The 21,439-nt window shown below is 29.9% G+C and overlaps 1 protein-coding gene and 1 pseudogene across 1 annotated transcript; one reads left to right on the top strand and one right to left on the bottom strand.

Annotated features, from left to right (window-relative positions):
- Positions 1-598: 598 nt before the first annotated feature.
- LOC125839205 (uncharacterized) lies at positions 599-1,913 on the top strand. Its single transcript, XM_049518179.1, has 3 exons — positions 599-604; positions 753-837; positions 1,621-1,913. Exons 1-3 carry the CDS (start codon positions 599-601, stop codon positions 1,911-1,913), a joined length of 384 nt encoding a protein of 127 aa, XP_049374136.1.
- Positions 1,914-3,021: 1,108 nt separating this feature from the next.
- On the bottom strand, positions 3,022-13,137 carry LOC125839206 (disease resistance protein Pik-1-like; annotated as a pseudogene).
- Positions 13,138-21,439: the final 8,302 nt, after the last annotated feature.

Genomic DNA, 21,439 nt, shown 5'->3' on the forward strand with positions numbered 1-21,439 from the left:
TGTACGTAGGACGAATGTGTCTATTTGTTTAATTTTATACAAGTTTAAGTGTCTACTTATGCACATCCAAAATTAAAGATCATAATTGTCAGCTAGCGTCAAGTTAAGGATCATATTTATGTATTATGCCAAATTTAGCTTGTCCATTACATATTAATATGACGATTAAGTCATATACATGACGTATATAAGTTGAGTATAATTTATTATGTCGTAGTTTCCAGGGTTTGATAGGATGACTTTCCTAATTTTTGTGGTGTTGAATCTCCGTACGTAATTCACAATTTTCCTCAAATATAACTAACAAAGCTTATTTAATTATTTGATAGATTAAAACTGCTCAAGACTACATATGAAGAAAATTCTTTGAACTTATCCAAAATATAATGGATCATTTTTGTCATTTTCTCTTTGTCATTTTTGTCTAGCCGTTTTTTTTTTTGGGTCTTAAATACGTGTTTTTTTCATCTATAAATACTCCAAATTTAAAAATTGTCGATCTCCAAGCCAATTTCTCATCATTTCAAGAATTATAAATCTTTCCCTACTAAATTAGGACTATATTGTAAAACAAGTTTTCCACCAAGGACTAGCAAAAATGATAGTATGCATGTCTTAATTTTTAAGTATACTTAATTTAGTCTAAGTCTTAATTAATTAGCTCTATAACATATTGCATTACTTTATTTCTTATATTTGTGGTATTAGTTGAATTGTGATTACTTACATAAATTCATAATTAAATTGGACAGCAAAGGGCGATTATCAAATTATTCATTGATAGGAATAATCGGAAATCTCGGAAAAAGGCCTTCAAAATTGCTGTTTCTCAACCAGGTATTTATTCGTCTCCGTTCAGTTTCTTGATTTTAACTATTCAAATCTAAAACTTGTGAAACTCATTTTCTTATATGTTTTATCGTGGGTGAATAAACTAAATTAGCTCATAAAAATATGATACACGTCATCATATCCAGGTTAAGGCAAGTTGAGGCGCGGATCGATTGTTGAGCTTGAATTGGGCCAAATATTATTTAATACAAGTTGTAAAATGTTTGGACAAAAAATATTTTTGATATACCTTATGTATCCCCATGACAAAGAAATATAAAGTTTTATATAATACATAAACATGACCCTTAACTTGGCTTCAACGGACAACTATGTCCCCTAACTTTGAGTATGCACAAGTAGGCACTTAAACTTGTATAAAATTTAACAAGTAGACACACGTGTCCTACATGGCACCCTATATGAAAATTTTGTGTCCTACGTGGCGTCCTACATGTATTATGCCGTTTAGGATATGTGTGTCTACTTATTCAATTTTATACAAGTTTAAGTGTCTACTTGTGCATACCTAAAGTTGGAGGGCATAGTTGTCCGTTGAAGCCTAATTAAGGGTTATGTTTATGTATTATGCCATTTTTATTCTTTTGATAAATACCACCTATTTGTTTATCATATTTTGATCCAGTTCATTTCAATTTACATAACTAGAAAAATTAATAAGAACCCATCCATCTATTAATTTTGTTCATATAGAGCGTTTCAAATTCAGTACAACTCGTCCATTTAATATCATCGTGATCTTATTGGTGTATGCTTTTACATATATAGGGGTGGAATCAGCAGCTATAAAGGAAGGTGAAGATTTCCAATTAGAAGTAGTGGGAGACATTGACGCAGTAGATCTTACGAACTGCCTCAGGAAGAAATTGGGCCACGCTCAGCTACTGAGCGTTGGCCCTGTTGTCGTTGTTACTGATAGTGACAACGACAACGACAACTTGGGAGGGGGCACAGGTTTCGATGCAAATCCGCAACCCCATAGTTACCCATATTTTGGCGTACCTCAATACCAAGTTTATGAAGTTAGCGACCCGAACCCGGAATGTTGCTCCATTATGTGAAATGTTAATTACTTGGATTATATTGCATGAAATGTAACGGTCTATATGTCGGAGCAAATTAATCAATCGATGATTGGCTGTTTTGATTTCCATTTTACAAGTTTCTGTTTCAAGAGAAATATTGAAAACACCCCTAAACTCGATCTGAATTATTTGTTTCATTCTCGAACTATTGGTAGTCTTAAAAATACTCATTTACTTGACTAACTGAACTTAAATACACCCCTATCTTGCAACATAATGAAACACACACCCTAAATTCTCGCTAAGGTTAGGGGTGTTTTCAACACTTCTCTCGGCTCTTTATTAAGAGTTTCATGCTTCTACAAGAGTTTGAGACCACTTATTATGGCATGTGTCAGATTGAGTGTGTATCTAAGTTTAGATAGTCAAATCGAAGGGTGTTTTCAAGGCGTTCAGTAGTTTAGGAATAAAACTAATAATTTGCATCAAGTTGAGTAATATTTTCAATACTTTATCTCTTCTATTTTTGTTCATTTTTGGGTGATCATTTATAGTGTTAAATTTTTTGGAAATAGTCTACGATCATACTACTGCTAAATTAAAGAAAATGTTAATACTTTAATTTAAAGTATATTGGTGCTTTAATAATGCATGCTTGTTACACATGATTAATTTGATGTTGAGGTTTTTTGTTTTAACATGTGGGTTGGATTTTAAAGGCATCTTTTGGAGATGTATATGAAATCATGAAACGAAATCAAATTGATCTGATATGAAGTTTTCTTTGAACATGTAATTTGAATTTCTTAAGTTATACTTTTTTTCACAAACATAAAAGTACCCAACAAGCTGTGAACTATCAAAATTTTCTCAATTCTTATATAATTTTACCAAGTAAACAAATTATAGTTCATAAACAACATATTGAAATACCGTAAAGCTGCAAAAACAAAAATTTACCAACAAAAAAATAGTACCAACAATAGTAAAACTATGAGATGCATAATAAGAAAAGAAGCATTTCAGACTAGAAAATCACAACAGGTAATCGATCGATCCACTAGCTAGATCATCAATAGCTCCGATCTAGAGACCACATCTTATTATACATATAAGTTATATATTCCAATTAAGTATTTTGCATTCACATTATGGAGCAACATTCTGGATTTGGGCCTGTATCTTCGTAAACTTGGTATTGAGGTATGCCACGGTAAATATTGAGTTGCGGTGGCTGATGATCAGCCACCACAGAAAAAGCGTGAGGCCTTTCGTTGTTGTTGTTACTGAAAGTAGCAGCAGCAACAGGCCCAACGCTCACCAATTGGGCTGACCCAATTTCTTCTTGAGGCAGTTGGTAAGAATTACTGCGTCAATATAGTCTCCCACCACTTCTAATTTGTAATTTTCAAGTCCACCTCCCTGCATAACAGCTGATATCACCCCTGAGTAAAAATCCACCAATTATTATAAGCGGTACTAAAGATTAAGCCGAAGAAGAATTATAACTAGAATTCTTCGCTCAGGCCCTTTGTACCAAGAAGTAAGTTCAGAATATATTAGTTTATGGAGCTATCTCCCATAAGGAAACGGGACAAGTGTTAAATAAGCGAGTTAAATTGAATTTGAATAAGTACTTTAATTTTGTTTAGTGAAAATTTTAGCTTCGTCACCGACTATTGCCAATCTATCCAACCTAACTAAGTTTAAATTTTTTTTTGCTTACTTGCTTATAATTTTTATAGTTACCAAACAAAATTATAAAACTTCATTTTCTTTAATATAACTCTATCTAACATATCAAATAATTTATGTAAAGAAACATTTTGCCAAATTTTCTTATGGGAGACGAAGAAGTAGGTACCTGGTTGAGAAACAGCTATCTTGAAGGCTTTGGTCCTAGATTTCTGATCATTCCCATTTATGTATAGTTTGATAACTACTTTTTGCTGTCCAATTTATGAATTTATGTCAGCAATTACAACTCAACCAATACCAGAAATATATTTATTGTATAAATAAATATAACAAGTATATATATATATATATATATAAAAAAAAAACACGTTAGATTAAGATTATAATTTTAAAAAAAAAATAAGACATGCATACTCTCATTTTTACTAATATTCTTGATGGTTTGCAATATAATAATTTAATAGGGAAATAGTGGAGAATGAGTGTCCTATATTTATAGTTGGCCTTAAAAGCACGGAAAAAACACGTAAAGATTTTAATAGAGAAATAATGAAAATGGTCCCTAATGTTTGAGTAGGTTCAAAGTAGTCTCTTAAAATTATACTTTTAAGTAATTTTGAGTCTCTATTTTTTTTTTTCAAAATTGGCACGTTTAGTTTCCTTATATTATAACAAGAAGCTTCGCCAATTATATTCGAGCGGAGTTGTGAAAAAAGAGATGTAAATCTTAATAAAAAGAATGACACTAAAAACATTTCATATGTGATTTTCGATCAGGGCTAAGCCAGAGTGTTGATTACAGGTTCAATCGAACTCAGTAACTTTGGTTCAAATTTTAAATTTGTAGAAAGAAAATCATTAAATATGTACAAATTATTAGTTTATAACTCAATAACTTAACAATATTAAAACTTTGAAGTCATAAACTTCAAATTTAAACTGTCTCTCTCTGTTTTCAACTAAATATTTTTGTTTTCCACTATTCCCACGATCAAATTTTGTATGTTAGATATTTGATCGAGATAAAAAAATTGTTCGATTTTGAAAAATTAAACTGACCAAATATATTTAGGAAACTATTTGAACATTACCACAAAATTACGAGACTGATTTTGTTATGTCATGGATATGACATAATCATTAATTTTGATGTAAAGGCCGGACCAATGATGTTTTTCCATGAAACTAGATAAGTAATAATCCTTTAATTTATGTTTGATAAATAAACTTTATTGGTTGTTTTAATAATTTTTTGTCAATTTTCCCTTTTTCCTTTTGAATTTATAGAAAATTAATTAGACATCTTCCATACAATCCCCATAAAATAAAAGTCATGGCAGTAAGTGAGAATTAAAGAATTAATTTAGCCGCAATACTGGAAAAATACTTTGTAGACACGGCCAAATGAAATTGCTCGCTAAATTACAATAAGCTTCTTTCTGATTTCCTCGCCGAAGTTTTCATGTTTCACTTATCGAGAATCAGAATAATTTCTTGAGCTAATTAAATTAGATTAATTCAATTTTTACTATATCGATTTGGATATTTAAAAATTATACGAGAAATACTATGAAAATATAAGTTGCAAAAATTGATGAAAATATATATATTAAAATGTTTGTTGAATTTCATGTAGTTTGGTACTCAAAAACTAATATATGACCAGTGTTTTAGGATGGAGAGAGTATGCAATACTACAATGATCAATAGCTTCCAATTTCTTATTTCTAAAAATTACAAACATTTCTTTTTCTGAATAATGAATAGTACTCGAGGGTTGCACTGAAGTGTACTTTACAGTTTATTTACCTTTTCCTTGTCTATTATTTTAAAAATATTTTTTTTATTTTTACTGATTATTTATAATATATCAAGAAAAGATATATTATTTTTGTTTTACTGTTTGCATAATTACTTATTTTTTCAATTATTTTAAAACTTTATACTAAACATCAATTAATATATAGTAAGATACTTATATCAATTATAGTTTTGACGTGTAAAGTTTAAAGTTGACAAGTAAATGTGAATGGAGAATATATTTACCATCTCTATAAATATTTTTGCTTGGTCATAATTCTCGAGTAATGACAAAGTATTAAATCATAATTAATTAAACTTATTCTAATATTTTTTTTAAAATTATATATCCATTTCCATTATCCATTACATATTATTATTATTATATAGAAAGGTGAAGCCAACCAGACGACCAAGGGCAATTCTGAAAATTTTGATATAATTGAAGGGCAAAATAGTAAATGCCTGGCTATTTGCCTAGAAGCATCTACTGAACAACCCAGACAAGGACTTATTTCTAGAAACATCCATAGCTCCTTCTCTGTTTTCTTACTCTCAACCTCAAGTCCACCTCTCAAAAATGGTCTCTTACTCTTCATAGCGGATTACACTTCAGGTTTGCCTAATTCTTCATTCGTTTTTTCCTTCAGTTCATCTCAAAAACTTTATTCTTTATCCAAAATTCAGGTTTGCCCAATTCAAGACTTAGTAATAAAATGATAAATATAGAAATATTCATATGTAGCCGCTTCTTCTTGCTTTCTTTGTTCAATTATCATAGTTTCTTGATTTGAGATTTAGAAAAGTGAAAACCTAAAATGGAGATAAAGTTTATTTTTTGTTTATGAAATATCAAAATTAGAGTACATCATTTACCTGAATGGAGATTAAGTTTTTTACCATGAAAAATTGAAATTAGAGCATATCATTTTTGCTAATTTGTTGTTATTTGGGGGAATTCGTTGATGGAGCAGGAGCTTAAAGAAAGATCGTCATCATATTATAGTGTTCTTACTTCTTAGTGTTAATGTAGACCCTTTTGAAAGAGGAAAATAAAAAGCTAGCAAGGGTGTGATGGAGTTTACATTTTGTCCTAATTGTATTCTAATTATGAGAATAGTTTTGTTGTGTGTTTGGATTTGGTTGCTAACTAAATTAGAGTACATCCTTCTGCCAATACATCCTATTAGCTAAATTATTGTTATTTGAATTTGTTGATGGGTCTGGGGAGGGTTGCGTCTGCTTAGACTTACTCCTACCTTATGAGGGAATGGACTTAAAGACAAAATCTATGAACTATTAGCTTTAGAGTTGGTCACGCTAAGCTAATTTGTGCGGACAAGAGAAGTAGCAAAGAGAGTTTTATAATCACATACTTGACTTGGTACAGATCATGAAAATTCTCAATATATGTAGCATTTTAATAAGAGATAATGAAGTAAATATGATGCAGTTTGAGCTTTATTTGAGTTGTTAGATATTTATGCACCGGCACTCACTTTTATTTAATGTGTCTGCATGCATAATATATTCCTATGGAAATGTCTTCAATGATTTCGCCTCATATCACCAAATGAAGTAAAGGCATTGGAAACAAAGGTAGGCTTTATTTTCGTAAGACCTCAAAGGCTATTGTGAGTACAAACAACTCATTGTACAAGTTTCTTTGGATTGCACCAAAATTTAGGCTTCTGGAATACGTCAAACTATGGTGAGGGTGTGTGAAGTACACATATCTCACTTTGTTGATTCCTTGAACGTAAGTGTCTAAATGGGACATGAAAATTAGAGTTGAAGGGTTAAAATGGAACAAAGTTGAGTTGAAGTGTCAAAATGAAATTTAGGGGCAAGTTTAACATCTTGTTTGGATGGTTGTTACATGTTATATTGTATTGTATTGTATTGATTCTTCATTTAAAGATAAAGGAATGTATTCTCTACCTGCCGAATGGAAGGGAGGGTGGGAGTTTAATTTCACAACATGTACAACAAGCTCATAGAGCAAGAGACTTCTTTTGTGTTTGATGGTGGGACACCATTAGATGAGAATGGGCTGTGTTTTGTACTTAGATTGTTGCATTTTCACATTCATGTTTCGGATCCGAACCCTGATGTGCACAGGGTGTTTGATTATATGTTTAAATGGATTTAATGTCTAAATTTCATTTTAAATGGGATTTCTGAAGAATAGTGTGTGAAACACCAATAGTTTTTTTAAGAATCTCTTTTTGTTGAAGTAATAGGTAATATGTCTAGGTCAGCCATTGCGTCACAAAAATGGCATTTTTAATGGGCGAGAAGATTTTGTCTTCCACAGAGACATTACAGTGTAGAGACAATAAGAAACTGTTAACTTTTCTATGATACCTACAATTAGAAGAAGCTAGACAAATGAGGCTTCGAGGTGAGTGTTTTACCTCCGTTAAGCTTTTTATGTTTACTTTGAATAATATAATGTGTTCTGAGTATATATTTGTGCTACAAGGATAATAACTATTGATATGAGAAGGCTTAAGGTAAAGAAATATTTTGCAGTACATTGATACAGGATCATAGTTTTTGACTATAAGCCAGAGAGGAAATAGTTGGAAGAAAGAGCAACAAAAGCCAATGCAAAAACAAGAGTCATTTAGAAGCTCCCGCTTTGGGAATGGAGGTACTTCTATTTTGAAGAGCTTCTTGGACTTTTAGTTATTTTGAATTTTCAAAATATTATTAGTGAATAAGCCTTAGGTTGAGGTGTTTATTGTAGTACGAATGAAAACTTGAAGCAGTAATTTGGATTTTCATCTGACAATGAATATGTAACTCCCCTTATGAGGACGTCCCTTTGTAGTTTGGGCTAAGCAAATACCAAATCCAACTACTATTGAAATGCCTGAGCCATTTCAGAAAATGAATGTCAGCTTATAACTACTGAGTATGCCTTTAATAATAGATGTAGATAATGGTGAAGAAATAAGTAAACCAGTTTATATTAATAGGAGTTGGGTTTACTTTTTTCTTCACCATTATCTCCTCAAAGCTTCTCTGCTCCTGGTCTTTCTTTTTTCAATAATAGATGTAGATATTGAAAATTCAAGTTCATCCATTTTTCATCTCTCTGTTGTATAGTATGTATGCATGTATCAACTTGTTTTTTTTTTTTTTCAAGTTTGCATATTCTAATTTAGATAAATATGTCTTCTTCTTTCTTCTTTGCTCATTATTAATTAGGAATTGTGTTTGCATTTGAACTACATGTAGCTTCGATGCTCAGGAAAAACTTCATTTAGATACAAATATCATGGACATTTAAGTCACAATTTCTTAGTTGACATAAATCAAATGGAGATTGAAGAGCTGTAACTATGCATAGATCTTCCCCAAAAATGTACAGATAACCTCAAAAAGACTTATCTTGGAGATAGGAGTAATACAAAAAGGGAATTCGTGGAGAGCCAGTTGGCCAAGGCCATTTGTAAGTTTTGGCTCTTTTCACATTGACCAAGTTCAAGATTTGCTTCACCTGCCCTTTTTCTTGTGTTTTTCTGTTTGTTTAATCTAATTTAATGCTTTCATGATTCATCATTCATATTATTATTATCCAGTTTGTTCAAGTGATTGTATGAAAGGAAATACATTTCTACTTTATGTTTTTGGTGTAAAGAGAAATGTATAGTAAATGAAATACATATAGTGGATTTTCTAGGCTTGTGGTAATTAGCTATCTATGTAAGCACACTTTTGGAGGTGGACAACATATCCTTAATGCTGAAGAATACATGTTACCAGTTTCAAAAAAAAATTTAGGTGGAAAGCTTCGAATTTTTCAGCTCTCAAAAGAAGAGACCAGTGTTATTCTTCAATGTATAGAATGAGAAGTAGTTGTACATAAAAATATTACCAAGGTGAAAATAGGCTTTGTGAACATGAGTAGCTTGAAAAACTTGTTATCTAGCAGTGGCTGCTGGGTCGTAGCTACACTTGCCCCAGCCGAAATTTTAGTTTAGTTTTGTAGGTATATATATATCAGTGTTGACGCGTCTTGATATAAGTTAAAGGTTTTCATAATGGTTAAGGTGTTGATTGTTTGCAAGTATGAATTAATAGCAAAAGTTACTAAAAAATTGTGTTATTTGTTTGGTAGAGGTAGGTTGTTGGACGCTTACTGTAGACCGACAAGCTGTTGCGACTAAGGGTGTTGTATTTAAAAAGCGTATACATGGAAGTTATTGGGAAAATGCCTGGTGACATTTTTATCATTTGGTATTGGGTTCATCAAGGGGTGGCTTCTAGCACTTGTTATGGTTTCACTTATTGTTCCACAAAACCTATCTCTCTCATTTAAATCTCACTATATGTTTGTAAGTTGCATCATTCACAGATGAAAAACAGGTTCTCGAGGAGTATAACAAGTCCTTACAAAAGGCATACAGATCTGGTATAGATGAAGTACTTGCAAGTGGCTTAGGCGTTTGATCGTCCCAATTTATTCTCTTCTGCAATTATGCTTTGGCTTTGTGGTATGGTGGAAAGATGATCTTGGAGAAAGATTACACAGGAGGTTCAGTCTTGACCATACTCTAGCCGTGTTAACTGCTTCAATGTGAGTGTCGATGAATTTTCAAACACGTTTTTTTAATGTGATGAATATTCAAACACATTTTTTTAATGTGATGCATATTCAAACTCATTTTTTTAATGTGATGAATCTTCAAACACGTTTTTTTTAATGTGATGATCCATATTTACATATATTCTTCTCTTTTTGTTTTAGGTCAATAGGTGATGCATCTCTTTGCTTTGCTGCATTTGCAGCAGGGAAAGCTTGTGCTGGTGCTTTCAAGATGCTTGAGACTATAAACAGAAATTTAGAGATTGATGTGTACAACAGTGGAATAATTTTTGATGACATATGTGGAAATATAGAGATAAAAACATGTATGTTTTAACTATCCAAGCAGATCAACAGAGAGAATACTCAACGAGTTCTCATTGCTAATCCCAAACGGAAAATTTACTGTTTTAGTTGGTGGAAGCGGAAGTGGCAAGTCCACAATTATTAGTTTATAATTGAGAGATTCTATGATCCACAATCAGGGAAATTTTTAATAGACGGACGTAATTTCAAAAACTTTCAAATTATCTGAACTTAAAACATTTATTTGTATAGACAAATGTGTATGAATTAGTATATTTGTCCGATCAACAATAAAGTTGATCAGGTATAAGTGAAAAAAAATGTAGTAACATAGGAATCTGCAAAATCAATTGATATAAATGTTTTTGTGCGACTTAAATCGGTAAAGGTGCAGGATGCATTTCATCTTTAAAGTTGAATCAATAGTTGTATAAATATAAGGTGCAGCGTTGGGCCCGTGCTTAGCACGGGCACATACCTGTCTAGTTACATATATAAGTGACAATAACCAGCCGGTCATGGTCGACATGCCTGCCTGACAGCTGCACTATTTTCCCTTTTTTGGTGGTTCTTTGATTTTAATTTGTTTGTCTTGTTTTTTAATTTTTTAAATGTTTTAAAAAAATATTATAAATCATAATAATTGGATACTATAAAAAAATTCAATTGATTCATAAAATTAATCTATTTGTGTCACATAAAATGGGATAAAAGAGGAAACATGTATTATGTAATTTGAAAACTTCGTAGAAAGTATTGTAAATCTCAATAATTAATAACAATTGATTGGCTTTTGAAATTCTATTTGTGCTACTAGATACTGTTGACACCCAATTTTGACCCTCCACAATATAAATTAATCATTTCGAGCTTCTCCAATTTCAAACGATTTAAAATTATTCGTTTTATAAAATTTCTATAAAAAATAATAATAATATATCAATAATAATATAAATAAATAATAATAATAATATAGTTTGCAAGATTTTTAAATAGTTTGTCACTTTTCATAAATTTTAGATGATACATATGTTTTACACAATCATGTATATAATTAGTATATTTTATGATTATCGTAAAATATATATATATATATATATATATTATATTTTAAATATTAGGGATGGTTATAATTTTGAATTAATGAGTTTTATGGAATCCAAAATACTTTCAAGTTATTTTTAAAGTAATTATCATTTTTAATAATAAATATGTATATTTTTGCAATCACGTTATTTTATAAATATTTGAAAAATCATCACAAAAGATTTCACATTTTTAGTTAAATATTTTATTTATTTACTTTAAGCTATAGTTATAATTTCGAGTTAATTAGTTTTGTAATTGAATTAGTTAGTTTATAATTAAGTTAATGGTTTTATTTCGTTGAGATTAAGAAGCTCATTATTTAATTCATATTAACTTATCTTGTTTAATATTTAGCCGAATTCACCAATTAAATTATATTCGACTATAATTGAAATCCATTTGACTACTATTTAATTACATATATAAGTGACAATAACCAGTCGGTCATGGTCGACATGCCTGCCTGACAGCTGCACTATTTTCCCTTTTTTGGTGGTTCTTTGATTTTAATTTGTTTGTCTTGTTTTTTAATTTTTTAAATGTTTTAAAAAAATATTATAAATCATAATAATTGGATACTATAAAAAATTCAATTGATTCATAAAATTAATCTATTTGTGTCACATAAAATGGGATAAAAGAGGAAACATGTATTATGTAATTTGAAAACTTCGTAGAAAGTATTGTAAATCTCAATAATTAATAACAATTGATTGGCTTTTGAAATTCTATTTGTGCTACTAGATACTGTTGACACCCAATTTTGACCCTCCACAATATAAATTAATCATTTCGAGCTTCTCCAATTTCAAACGATTTAAAATTATTCGTTTTATAAAATTTCTATATAAAAAAATATATATATATTAATAATAATATAAATAAATAATAATAATAATATAGTTTGCAAGATTTTTAAATAGTTTGTCACTTTTCATAAATTTTAGATGATACATATGTTTTACACAATCATGTATATAATTAGTATATTTTATGATTATCGTAATATATATATATATTATATTTTAAATATTAGGGATGGTTATAATTTTGAATTAATGAGTTTTATGGAATCCAAAATACTTTCAAGTTATTTTTAAAGTAATTATCATTTTTAATAATAAATATGTATATTTTTGCAATCACGTTATTTTATAAATATTTGAAAAATCATCACAAAAGATTTCACATTTTTAGTTAAATATTTTATTAATTTACTTTAAGCTATAGTTATAATTTCGAGTTAATTAGTTTTGTAATTGAATTAGTTAGTTTATAATTAAGTTAATGGTTTTATTTCGTTGAGATTAAGAAGCTCATTATTTAATTCATATTAACTTATCTTGTTTAAAATTTAGCCGAATTCACCAATTAAATTATATTCGACTATAATTGAAATCCATTTGACTACTATTTAATAACAATTTTTAGTCAATTGCTTACCCAATTCAATAGTCCAATTTTGGATTATTTCCAATCCAATTTTCCAAGCCCAACTCCCAATTCCCAGCCGACCCATACAATACAATATGCTATATTCCAACACTTTCCAGAATTCTCCCAGCCCACTCTTTAATTCTTTTTTTTTTACCCGCCCCACTGTACACGTTCTTCTTCTCCTTAGCGCTGCAAATCCAGAAATCGACCCAGAATTTTCAGCAAACCAACAACACCCGACCCGACCTCTCCTTCTAATTTCAACGTCAAAGCAGCAGCTTTCCGCGTCTTCCTCCTCGGCCAGAGCAGTTCGAACAGCCTTTCACCTGCCATAGCTGCCTGTCAAGCCATCCACCTTGATCCCATCATCCGAATTTTAGGGGATTTTAGTTGAAATCCTGTACAAGCAACAACCTTTTTCCCATTCTTGGATGGGAAAATTTTTTCAAACCGAGGGAGAATTCCGCTTTTGACCCTTGTTCCTATCCAATTTTCACCCTAATTCCCCCCTATAAATATACCTCCTCTTTCTCCATTGAAGGGGGTTGAAATTTTAGAGCAAAAAAAAAAAAATACTAAGATCAATCTAAGCAAAATAGCTAAAATTCATACGAAATACACTTCGGGGAAAGAGAATTAGTTTTTAGTATTTTGGGTTCGACATTCTGTCCAGGTTTCTTAATTGCTGCTCGTGGTCAAGTTTACGTAGTGGTGAAGTCGTCCCTGCTCATTCTTGTTCAGTTCGCTGCCCCGAAATAGGTAAAATTCCTTTTTTCAAATATCTCGATTCTTTCCTTTTGATTTATTGCTGATGCTGAACGATGGACGATTGGTTTCAAACTAAATGCGTCTTAATTGTTCGAAGTATAAGATGTGTTATCGGGTTTGTTGTTGCTTTGGTTCGTGGTTGTTGGTCACTCATATTTCTATTTGAAAAGAGCAAAATCACAGAGAGTACTTGTTATGGGCTTGTCGGAGTCTGAAAATCTGTTTTCCGTGGAGTATTTAGCTTTAATTTATATTGCTTTTTGCCGTCTCAGATTAGCTCCAAAATGTTTGCTTCTTAACCCTCGTGTTTAATCCATCTCGAACACGACATTCTCTATTCTGTTACTTGTGTCCTTGTCTCGGTGTTGGTTTGATGTCTTAGTAAATATTGAAGCATGTCCCTCTTTCTCATATTTCCTCATTTAATCTGCAATGGTCAAGGTCATATCTTGCTTACGTCTGGACTTTATACACTTCCCTATCCTATTTTGTTAATTTTGTTAATTGGCTCATTCTCGTTTTAGTGTGAAATATCGCTAATATTAAATAGATGCATCGCTTCCCCTGTGGTTACACCAAAGCATGACATTCGTCTCGGCACCATCGTTTGAGCATTCATTGCACATTAGAAGGGAAGGTCGTCTATCTATATTGCTATGTTACGATAAGTCAACATTTGTCTATCATCGTTTGTTTCTTGAATTCCCGGCTTTTTCTTTGATCTCATGTGTCCCGCTTTAGAATTTAGGGATATCGATTCTAGCCTCGAAGATCATTATTTTGGTCTATTGGCTGTCCGCGATTGTTGTTAGCAGAATACTTGCCCTTTCAAAGCTTATTGTTAATTTACTATTTGATCTGATCGAATTTGTTTGAAATCATATGATTGCTAGTTTAGTTTTGTCTAGTTTTTGGGTTGTACCATAGATAAAAAATATTAATTTAAAGGTATCACTTGTGCTAATTCAAAATTTGTAGGTAACATGCCTCTGTCCTTGTCATAAGCTTAAAAATAAAAGTATTTAAGTGTCAAGTACTTTGTATCTAAATTTGTTATTGTTTAGTGTTGCCACTCATGTAAGCTTAAGCCTTCTAATAAACTACCATGGTTAATATATGACATAGCAACATGCTTACAAATCGTATGAGTTTCTATTGTATGTCATTAGCATTTAACTTGTTGTTTTATCTATGTGTAAAATGTCCCAATTTATGTAGCATTGATAAGAAATTTTTTTTTAGAGTCAAGTGATTTTTTATATGTATTTCATGCCTTTTTTTAAAAAAAAATAAAAATAAAAATTGTTAATTATTATGATTTATAAATTGATACCAATAGAATTTCGAGAGTCAATTAAATTTTTTATACAACTTTTAAATATTCAAGTTACTAGTTATTATGATTTATAGTGATATTTATATTTATACAATTTTTAGATATATAACAAACCTAAAAAGAAGGGACGTAATTTTTTCCATATTTGGTAAACAAATAAAGTAATTAGCATTTAAAAAAAAAAAATGTTTTTGCCATAAAATAAAAAAAATTAAAAAAAAAAAATGAAAGAAGTTATGAGGTATAAATAAAGGAAAGGAGATAAGACGTGGGACTTATATTATATGCATCCGTCTAACGTTCTAAACAATTTATTTCATGGTGTCAAATTGCAAGTCTTAGTAGTCGTTTTATTTTAAGATGATTAATATAGTTCTTTCGCTAATTTTATTTTAAGATATGGATTAGTGTAGTAAGCGTGTCACTTCTCCCATGGATGTGTAATTTTCATCTTTCATATTTGTATTATCAGTTAGCATATCAATTCATTAATTGTCAAAAAATAAGTGACTATTGGGCCCTCTTAATCACCTCTTTAAAGTATTGATGTTACAATCTGTTTCGGTATGCTCCTCTTATTGGAATGGCCTATTAATGCACCGTTTGAGTCAATAGATAGTTATTTATTATTATTTCCTTTTTATTATTATTATTATTATTTATTTTATTTTATCTTATTTTTTCGTAAATGAATTTGCTTCTCCTTTTTTTTTGTTATGTACAAAGTTGGATTGCATACTAATCCATTTATCTTTTGTTGCATGTGAAATCTGTCCGGGTTCACTACGAATTCCTACCTTCTTTCTTACATTTCGGGAGAGCCATAAAGGCTCAAATTTCTTCTTTTGAGTCAACCAATTATAAAATAGACGTACAGGTCCCGGAGTTGAAAGAATGAAGCAGTTTAGAGAATTGAAAAGATTGGGCCAAAGGCCCACTCTTTTACTTTAAAGATTGTATTTTGTTATTTTGGACCTAAGCCTGCTTAAGTTTATTATTTTATTAGTGTTTAGGACAGGTGAAAAATTGGGCCTAAGGCCCAAAGAAATGTCATATATATTAGACTAGGATAGGTACAGGTGACTCAAATGGGCCTTCGGCCCAAAATGAAAATGGGCCCAAGTACTGGTCCAGGCGGACAGAAAGAACCATACTTGGGCCAAAATCTCTTTCCCTCTTTGTTTTATTATGTTTATTTACTTGTTAATATTTGCCATTAATCTTAGGGTCGAAAAGTTCAAATCCCCGAAAGACGCTCATTTCGTTTCAACAATTTAACTAAATCGATCATGTTTCAAAAGACTTGAAAGAATAAATTTTGAGAAGTGTCTCACTTAGATTGTAGGTCAGTATTTTCTTTTTCCCCTTTTATAACCGCCTCAACTATAAAACAGTTCAATCGTTCTGTTCAAATTAAGTTAAAGTACTTTTAGCCAAAAATTTAATTGTCGGAAAACCACATTAGTGGATATTCTAGGTGCTTTTAAAACCTTCCTAGAATATTAATAAGAACCTCGAACCCCTTTACAAGTTTTCACTAGATTCCTGTTTTAGTCTTGTGGAAATGAATAGTTTTCTTGATTTTTCTTAAAAAATTAAGTGGCGACTCTTAAACCAATCTAAAATATATTTTAAATAAAACAGATACATTGGGATAAGAGAAGTAACATATATTATTAAAAATTTACGTAAAAAGTACTATAAATTACAATAATCAAAAGAAGTAACATATAATATTTAATTTGGAAACTGTTTAGAAAATATTATAAATATCAGTAATTAACAACATTTGATTGACTCTTAAAATTCTATATGTGTTACATACATTGAGACAGGAGAAGTAATATATATTATTTAAAAATTACGTAAAAATATAATAAATTACAATAATTAACAACTTAAAATATTTTTAAATCATATTAAAATTTAATTGACTATCTAAATTCTATCTATGTCACATAAAGTGAGACAAAAAAATAACATATACTTCCTCCGTCCACAATTGTTTGGCAGGTATACTAAAAATAGATGTCCAAGATTAATTGTCAATTTAAACTATCAAGAAATAATTAATCACTTTTTTCCAATTCTACCCTTAATGATAGTGTAGTTCAATTGAAAAGTTATGTGGACTTTTCGTATTCTTGTTATAGTAGGGTTATATTAGTCAAATTACACCTTGTATTAGATTTTCCTTGAGGGGTGTGCATGGTCTTACCCTGACAAACAATTGTGGATGGAGGGAGTATTAGATCTGTGCTAGCACGGACACTGATATCTAGTAATAATTATAAAAAGGCATTTAGTAGTGTTGCTTTTGTTGTTGTTTCTTCTTCTTTCTTTTTGGTATAGACGAAGTCAATAAACGACTAGTTAATTCAATAAATTACCTGTACTTGAATCTTCGAAATTATTAGAGGATGTAGCTTTCAAAGACTATTCCCGGTGTTAGAAGGATGGAGGCAAGTTGATGGTAATTTCTGAAGAATTTAACAAAATAACAAGTAGTGGCAATTTGAATAAATAAATAAAGTAAAAATTACATAAAATTCATAGTGTTAAGAGTTACTAACATTTTATTCCTATTTTTTTCCGAATTACCAAAATCTTTTAAAATTTAAAGATTTCAGATATATTACTCAACGTTCCGATACATCGCGTTTCGATACATTACCTTTGATACAAGATACACATGTCCCCACACATTATCTTTGTTGATACAAGAAACACTTATCTCGATACATCGCAACCCGATACATCACGTAAGAGTGATGTATCCGAGAATAGGAGAGAGAGTGAGAAAAATAAAAAAAATTATAATTTTTCAAATAATAGGAAATTTTTAAAAATATGATAAAATAAATTGGATATTTAATTCATTTTTCCATTAATGAATATATATAATCCTTCCGACTTAGACAACTTTTCCTTAAGTTTTGAAGGGAAGTCATTTTCCTTAAATTTGAGGAAAATGAGTTGATTTAGAAAATATTTTCCAAAACATTTAACCCAACCAAACATGAAAAAATTAAAAAATATTTTCCGAAAAACATGAAAATGTTTTCCTTCATACCAAGCACACACTAAATTGTCTTTATTTGCAAAGGTTTCATAGTTAGTGGGCTTTGCTACTCGAAGAGGATAAATAAAGAGTCATTTGCACTTTTGGCACTATTTCAGTATTTTTATGCTACTTGCTTAACTTGAGTCGAGGGTCTGTCAAAAACAATATATATTTATCTATCTTGTAAAGGATTAAGGATACCTATGTACTATTCTTGTAGACTCACTTGTAAAATTACACTAAGAGGGTATTTGGATTGGCTTAAAAGTTGGTCAAACCTACTTTTAAGTTAATTTTTGACTTAGAAGTGTTTGACAAATATAAAAAATAACTTAAAATAAGTCAAAAATAACTTAAAATAAGTTAGAAAGTGTGTGACAAGGTTTAAAATGACGGTTTAAAATGACTTAAAATAAGTTAAAAACCAAAAGTAGATATCCCCCTACTTTTTACTTTTTAACTTAAAAGTTATTTCAGTTTGACTTTTTATTTTTGACTTAAAAGCTATTTTTTTAAGTCAATCCAAACGGACTCTAAATATATTGTTATTGTTATTGAAGTTACATTTAAACATACATTTTACTTGGAAACATTTTGAAATGTTGTGGGTGGAAGATAACTTTCACTCAAATCAGTTTTGGAACTTGATTTTTTTTCTCCATAAACAAAGAAAATTTTTTGTTAAAACAATATTTGTAAAATTTATGATCGCTAAATGTCACCCATAAGCTAATGAATGGTCACATGGGGAAACCGACTTTTTTTCTACATCGCGGTCTTAGCTATCTATGGCACATATACTTGAAGTCATATTTTACGTAATGGACTTGAGTGGATACATGATATAAGAAAGAAGATTTTTTTTAAAAAAAAATTGTAATTTAAGCATATTATAAATATCTATATAGTTATAAATATGAGAAATTTAAAGTTGTTATCTTTCGTCCACCTTGACTATGTAACTTGAGAATATAAATGATGTGTTTCATTTATTAAAAGGCACTTTAAAACACGAGTTAAAAGAAAATTGAATTGAAATTTGAATGTGTCAAGTATAAACATTTTATTACGTATTTAATCAATTAGAACAAATAATAATTCGAATGACTAATTAATTGAATTTTAGAAATATATTATATTTAGAAATTACTTAAGAAATACTATAAGACGTAAGAATTAACAATTTAAAATATTTTTAAAAACATACAAATAGATCGTGGTTAAAAAGTATCATTATTAGATAATATATATATATATACAACGTGGTAAGATACCTTAATTATATGTCGTTAATTAACTCAGTGTTGACTGTTGACTAATTAGAGAATATTGATTCATTCTCAAATCAATTTTAAAACGTCTGGTTGCGTCGTAATCTTTTTTTCTTTCTTTTTATTTTATTATTACTTATTATTTAATATTTTATTTTATCTTACTTTTTGTATAATAACTTTACCCTATACCCTTTTTTTCTTTATAATATATTGTAATACATTACGAAACAATTTACTGTATCCACGATACACTTATACTATCACAAATTCACAATGATTACTAGTAATTGTTTTTTGTGTGTGTCATAGTAGGTACCTATACTGTCGTACTAGGTTGATTTTTCTTAGATGATCAATCAATTATAGTTATTATCTCAAAAAATTACATTGATTCTAACTTTCTTCAATAAAAAAATGACTTTTTAAAATAATAAATAATAGTTGAGTTATCATCTGACAAATCAATTCGTAAAGCGAAGAAAACTGTTGTTCAGAGACAGTGAAACTGTCAAAAACAAAATTGTATACTTGTATATATCATGGAAGTGTCAACTTCAATAGTTTTACTGTATATCATGTGTTATCTGTTTTTATTTGAAACTAGAAAACAACATTTTGGTTATTTTCAGAATTAGTCAGAACAGTCACATTTTTGAGAAAATTTCTTGAAATAGTTTTATTTCCTTAACTTTTTCAATTAACGTTTTATTGTATACTAAAAATGAAAGCAGAAAATAGAAAAGTTTTATCGAATCTAACACAATATGTCTACATTGAGACTTGAATTTCATTTCTGATGAATTTAATTTACTTCGAAGAGAAATCTCAGTGTACCAATAATTTATAACAATGAAAATGAAGTTATACAAAATTGGTTCATAATTAACTTGTATATATACAAGGCGTATACATCCTCTTTTGATGAAAGTGAAATAAAGGGTCAGCAACTGATGTTTAATGTTATTTGGGCCCAATTATAAGTTTGATCACTCTAAGCTTCCTTTCATATCATTTCCGACAAGTTTTAAGGACAAGCAACACAAATTTCACTAGTTTAAGTTTAATTATATGTTTTTTTGTGAGTTTCTGAAATTATTATTCGTGTTGGATTTCGATCCCCTAATACATGTATGTGGCGCGTCCAAATGCATATATCTCGGATATATAGGGTTAAAGTTAGCTGTAATCTGTTTTGAATAGGATTCGCATGTATTTGAGATACACTAAGACTCTATCACTCACCTATCTCCTTTACCGCTTGCCTCTCATATCTCACACACCTCTACCGCTCGCCTCTCTCATATCTCACTCACTTCTACCGCTCGCTTCTCTCATATCGCACTCACCTCTCTCCTCTCTTGTTGGCCTCTCTCCCTCTCTTGTCCGCCTTTTTCCATATGAATATGTATTTCAAAATGTATCTTGAATGTATCTGATATCTCAAATATACGTGCCTAGTATGATTCGCATGTATCTGGGATACACAGCCTCTCTCCCTCTCTCCTTATGTTTTAGTATTTTATAGTGTATCTGATAGCAAAAATACATGTATATACAGTACTATAAAAATGACTTTATAATTATGTAGATTAACAAAAAGTGTTAAAACATTTACCGACAACAGTTAATTGTCATTGGATCCAATGTCATCATAGATTTTAGGGACATTTACAAAGAGTATTAAATGTCACTAAAAAGACATATTTAGCGACAATTAAGCTATTACCGTTAATTGAATTAATCATTTTTAGTATAGTGATAAGTGTATCTAACATGAAATCTTGTGTAGAATTATTAAGCAATAAAATAATATATAATTATTTCAAATTACATGTAGAATTAATAAATGTGATAAAATATGGGGAAAAAGGTCTGAAAAATACCTCAACTTTGGCCGAAATTACAGTACGATACCAAACTTTATGGATGACCTTTTACCCCATCCACTATTTAATAGTGTATTTTAAAGGTATATATGTGCCCACGTGGACACATTACTATTTATAATGATGCAATATTTATGATGTCCACGTACACTATTAAATAGTGCAGGAGGGTAAAATGTCTTTTTCAAAATTCTGTATTGTTAAAACAATTTCGATTAAAGTTCAAATATATTTCAAATCTTTTTTCCTAAAAAATATTTATATAATTAAATAAAATTTTCAATTATAATCTAGGCTCGACCACTTA

The sequence above is a fragment of the Solanum verrucosum genome, unplaced genomic scaffold (assembly GCF_900185275.1).
Source record: "Solanum verrucosum unplaced genomic scaffold, falcon-dt-bn FXZP01000170.1, whole genome shotgun sequence".
Classification (NCBI taxonomy): Eukaryota; Viridiplantae; Streptophyta; class Magnoliopsida; order Solanales; family Solanaceae; genus Solanum; species Solanum verrucosum.

What these genes read in the sequence shown, in the direction of transcription:
- LOC125839205 (XM_049518179.1), top strand. An exon ending in AATTGCTGTTTCTCAACCAG is followed by an intron (nt 838 to 1,620) that starts GTATTTATTCGT and finishes TTACATATATAG; the next exon opens with GGGTGGAATCAGCAGCTATA.